At 40.4% G+C, this 5,359-nt stretch overlaps 1 protein-coding gene across 1 annotated transcript; it reads left to right on the plus strand.

Moving 5' to 3' along the window:
• Positions 1-581: 581 nt before the first annotated feature.
• On the plus strand, positions 582-2,908 carry LOC132269824 (uncharacterized). Its single transcript, XM_059771063.1, has 6 exons — positions 582-831; positions 919-1,193; positions 1,299-1,416; positions 1,520-1,647; positions 1,749-2,234; positions 2,768-2,908. The coding sequence occupies exons 1-6, from the start codon at positions 582-584 to the stop codon at positions 2,906-2,908; spliced, it is 1,398 nt and encodes a 465-aa protein (XP_059627046.1).
• Positions 2,909-5,359: the final 2,451 nt, after the last annotated feature.

The raw sequence follows: 5,359 nt of genomic DNA on the forward strand, positions 1-5,359 counted from the left end.
ACATGTTTACGTGCCTTTTGATAGCATGCTTGGTGTGATGACATGTCTACTATACTTATATGCTTATGTGTTTAAAAAACATCCTTGTCTGACATGTATGTTTATTTGCTTAAGTACTTAGTCCTTTTAACAGCTCTCTTTAATTGCTTTAGTATGACCGTATGTTGCATACCTTGTCTTGCCTAGTGTTTCATGCTTTCATAGTGTCAGTTGCATTCCGTCATGATAACTTGTGTTATTGTTGACCTCTTTCCTTACATACATTTAGCATCATGGTTGTCATGCGTGGAGAGTCTTCACGTCAGGGTGTTGAGGAGCAGGTTGATGACACCGAGTTTACGAGGGGTCTGGGAAGGCCTAGGATTCTAGTTCGTGGCATGGGTCCTAATCCACCACGAGTTTCAGCTTGTGAGGAGCAGATTGCATAGGAAGTGGCTCTGGGAATGTCAGAGTCCATTCAGCAGATGTTTCGTCAGCATATTGCAGGGATGCAAATTTTGGTACCGGCACCAGTTGCTAATGAGGCATTGGATTACTTCATGAAGTTACAAAGGGTTAAGATCGACCAGTTTACAGGGAGTATGGATCCGCTTGCTTTAGAGGTATGGCTAGATCTCATGGTACGCAAGCTTGATAGCATGGCAGTGCCTACAGACCGATTGAAAATCTCTTTAACAGCCTCTATATTTATGGGAGATGCCGATATCTGGTGGAGGTCCATGACCAATATCCATGATATGGAGGTGATGACTTGGGAGGAGTTCAGGACATTGTTCTTTGAGCGCTTCTTTCATAGGGCTATGAGGTGGGAGATGAGGATACAGTTCACAGGTCTTTATCAGGATGCTATGAGTGTCATTGAGTATGAGACACGATTTACTTCTATCTCTCGTTATGCCAAGGATATGGTGGCGACAGATGAGACCAGGGCAATGAAATTTCATAATGGACTACATCTTGACATTAGGCCACGGGTCTCAGTTCTTGATTTGAGGACTTACAGAAAGGTGGTCCTAAGGACAATGCTAGCTGAGGTAGAGGAACAGGATCAGTTGCGGATCAGGGGTTCACACAAGCAGCCTCGCAGCGACGCTCCGTCATCTTCCGGGAATCAGTGGAAGAAGGCTAAGGCAGGGAACACTACACACTCACAGGGGGCACCACAACAGAATCGGTCTGCATCTACAGTTCCTGTATTTTCAAGATCAGCCAGAGGAGTGATTTGTCACCATTATCAGCAGCTGGGGCACATCAAGCCTCGCTGCCCATAGCTCCAGCTACAAACCAGTTAATCACAGGCTAGTAAGCCTACAGCTTCGACGAAGGGGTTTCAGGGGACTTACAACTACTACAAGCAACCTGGTCATATGAGGAAGGATTGCCCTCATCTACGGAGCAGGGCACGGAGTGGCACAGGTTCATAGGCCACACCGGCATAGTCGGCAGTTGCACAGTCAGGTTCCAGGGTGCCTCAGGCACCACAACCAGTAGTGCCACTAATTGGTTCTTATCTGGGTAGAGGCTCTATGCCTACTGCTTCAGGACATTAGTCGGGTCACCAGGGTAGTTCTCAATAGTCAAGGGCTCAGGGATGAGCTTATGCATTGCCACAGGCCGATACTTCCGCTGGGACTTCTACAGTTCGAGGTATCTTTCCAGTTTTTAGTTCTTGGGCTAGAGTTCTTATTGACACAGGTGCATCACATTCATCTATATATGTTTCATTTGCACATTCTTTGGGTCTGAAGGTCATGCAGCGGGATAGTTTCCTTTGTGTTGACACACCAGTTGGGAGTCCAGTGTCCTTAGACTGTGTTTGTCAGGGTTATGTTATTGAGATGGCTGGGCAGATTTTAGAGTTCGATTTCATTGTTTATAACATGACAGGCTTTGACGTCACCCTCGGGATGGACTGGTTGTCGTTCTTTCATGCCACGATCGATTGCTTCGGCGGGCGAGTGTCTATTTACACTCCCATAGGAGATTGTTTTCACTTCATGGGAGATCAGAGAGATTCTCACTCGACAATGACTTTTAGTATCGGTGACTGGAGTCGCTATAGGTCTTACTTGGCTAGCCTATTAGCTGATGAAGACAACTATTTGGGTTGCATTTATCCAGCAGTTGTTGTGAAGTTTCTGGACGGTTTTCCAGAGGAGTTGATAGAGCTTCCTCCTCTTCGGGAAGTTGTCTTTGCCATCGACGTCATTCCTGGTACTGCACCGATCTCTATGGCACTGTACCGTATGGCACCGGCAGAGTTAAATGAACTGAAAGCTCAATTGGATGATTTGAAAGCTAAGGACTTTATTCGTCCTAGTGCTTCACCCTGGGGAGCACCAGTTCTTTTTGCGAGGAAGAAGGATGGTTCTTTGAGACCTTGCATCAATTATCGTAAACTAAATCATGTTACGATCAAGAACAGGTATCTTTGCCAAGGATTGATGACTTGTTTAATCAGTTGAAGGGGGCTACTTGTTTTTCGAAGATTGATTTGAGGTTGGGTTACTATCAGTTGAGGGTTAAGGATCAGGATATATCCAAGACTGCTTTCTGCACACGGTATAGCCATTATGAGTTTCTGGTGATGCCATTTGATTTGACTAATGCTCCAGTAGCTTTTATGGATTAGATGAACCGTGTATTCAGTGACCATTGATGAACACTGAATATATGCATATTCGAGTCCCTAAGCACGTATATGTTAGGGCCTAAAGTGATACTTCTATCCATTGTTAGACTAATTTATGCTTAATGTGTGTTTCAGGTACTTTCCCAGATAAATGGTCAAAATCGGGATTTTATGCTGATAGCGAAACCTACCGAGTCGTTGCCGGTCGTTCAGAGCAAGCTAAGAGTTACATTAGTGAAGTTTGAAGCAATTGAAGCCTTTTACTCTGTTCAGTAGGAAGGAAGAAAGATGGGTGGAAAAAAAACAAGAGGAAAGGAACAAAATTCCTTCATTCGGTAGGAAGGAGGCATGGAGGGAAAGGATAATAGGAGGGATATGTTATCCCTCCTTCTTTACAAATTTTCATCCGCCCAAATTTGGGGGGATGACAGGAGAGAAAACAAGTGGATCTATTATAAAACTATTAAATTACAATATTATCCTTTCCAAATATTAAAATTAAACCCTACACATCTCATCTCACGCAAAAAAAAAAAAAAAAAAAAAAAAAAAAAAAAACCCTATCAAGGTATGATTCATGTGTTATATATATATAGGAGAAGGTATATATATATATATATATATATATATATATATATATATGGATTATTTGTTATATAATTTCCTTATTAGTAAAAAAGAGGATTCAGAAGAAAAAATACACAGTTTACATAAAAAACCATACAATGCCATAAAGCATTTTTTAGAACATATTTAGAACCAAAAAAAAAAAAACTCCATGTTCACACCGTTCACACCTAGTTCTAAAAACAGTAGTTACTTCACTAGTATTGTCATATATTATAAGACTACAACTAGTGATTCAAATAATTTCGAGTGTTCAACGCAAATGGCTGAAAATAAGAATTTTAGTTTGACATGACTCTACTAGGATAATATTTATCAACGAAGTATGTAGATAGTGGGATACATTTTTTTTATATTATTATTATTCATGATGAAATATGATTATATATATATATATATATATATATATATAAGCAAACAATAAATTAGAGTGAAATTAATGGTAATGTTTAAATGAGTAGTAAAGATGATGGCTATTTATCGGGAAAAAAAATAATTAAGGGTATAATGATAAAAATAATTTTAAATTATCCCTTCCCTTCTCTCACAAAGAACAAAGGAATTTGGTAGGTTCTTTTCTTCTCTTCCATCCAACTGAACAAAACGAGGGAAGTCCATAATCTCTTCCCTAGGGATGTCTCATCCTTCCCTTCTTCTCTCCCTTCCATCCAATTTACTTCCTTCCTAAAGAACAGAGCCTTAGAGCTCGAGCCCAAGTGTTGAGGATCGAGTATTACAACAAAGAAAAAAGTAAAGTCAACAAGGCCAAATACTCAAGCATCAGTACCTTGATGCTCGAGCCTTATTACAAAGATACTCGAACAATACTACAAGGGTGCTCGAGCCTTTACTGAAGGTGCTCGAGCCTTGACCCTGAAGCTCGAGCATGTGGCGTCGGAAATTAATGGGTTGATTTTAAATGAGAAGGCTATGCTCCAGGCCTCGTGCATCACTTCTATGATTGAGCACTATCAACAAAAGGTCAAGCATCATCCCTTGAAGCTCAAGCAATGAGCCCCAGATGCTCGAGCATTAGTACCTAGTGCTAAAGCCCAAGAAGCTTGGATCGAGCAATGTTAAAGGAAAAAGACGCTTCGGAAAAATAGTTCAACAAAATTGGCTAAGTGTCAATGTGGTGATCGAGCACCATTCACTGAAGCTTGAGCATCCATCCAGTAATGCTCGACCATTTGTTCCTAAAGCTCGAGCATGAGTCCTAAAGCTCGAGCATCCGTTCCTGAAGCTCGAGCAAATCATGACATGTCAGACTAAAAGATGCAGATTCCTTTCTTTAGCCGCCGTATCTCATCCCAGTTGGGCCAGAAGACCTAAAAGCCCACCAAATACATATTTTCTTCTATAAAAGAAGGCGTAAGCCTTGATAGAAGGGGTCCAAAATCATAATCTCTTTTACGCTATTATTCAAAAGGCTGAAGGTGTGGTGGCTTTTAGGGTTCCTATAACCTTAAAAGTGCAGATCTTGAGAAGAGATGTGCCACCCGTGACGAAGGAGATGAACTCAACACAGATGCTATCCAACTTTGTCATGAGTAACTAATCCCTTTCTTAGGGCACTGATGTAACCCAACGTTATATTATAGTTTGATTGTTTTGACTCTAGGTTTATTTTAATAAGCAATGTTTTCTTGATTATATGACTATAAGCACTTGAGACAACTCAAGTGGGTTTTTATGCTTTAGTAGACTATAAATTGTTATTACCTTATCTTGAATATAATAATTTATATTCTATTCTCAACCTACCTTATTGTATGGTATCTGGCGGAGCCCTGCCGAACACAAGGATAGAGGTCATATAATGGTGTTCCAATGTATTTTGCAAAAGAACGTTTTCATAATCTATGCTTAGGAAAGGTGGTTCATTCACACAGTAGTTAAAGTAGGTAGAGTAGGTAGGTGAATAGTCCATGCTAACCGCAGATAGGTTATAGTTAGCTAAATTTGTAAAACATCTTTCTTTAAACTCTGAACTGAATGAATGTTATTAAGTTGGGTTCATTTGAAAATAGAATTGGTTAAAATCCCAGAATTGATTCAATTGACCATATTATAACGATTGCGGTGAAGTCAAAGCCCTAA

Source organism: Cornus florida, unplaced genomic scaffold (assembly GCF_030987335.1).
Source record: "Cornus florida cultivar Cherokee Brave unplaced genomic scaffold, ASM3098733v1 CherokeeBrave_3.0.0_Hap2_Chr01, whole genome shotgun sequence".
NCBI classification, from domain to species: Eukaryota; Viridiplantae; Streptophyta; class Magnoliopsida; order Cornales; family Cornaceae; genus Cornus; species Cornus florida.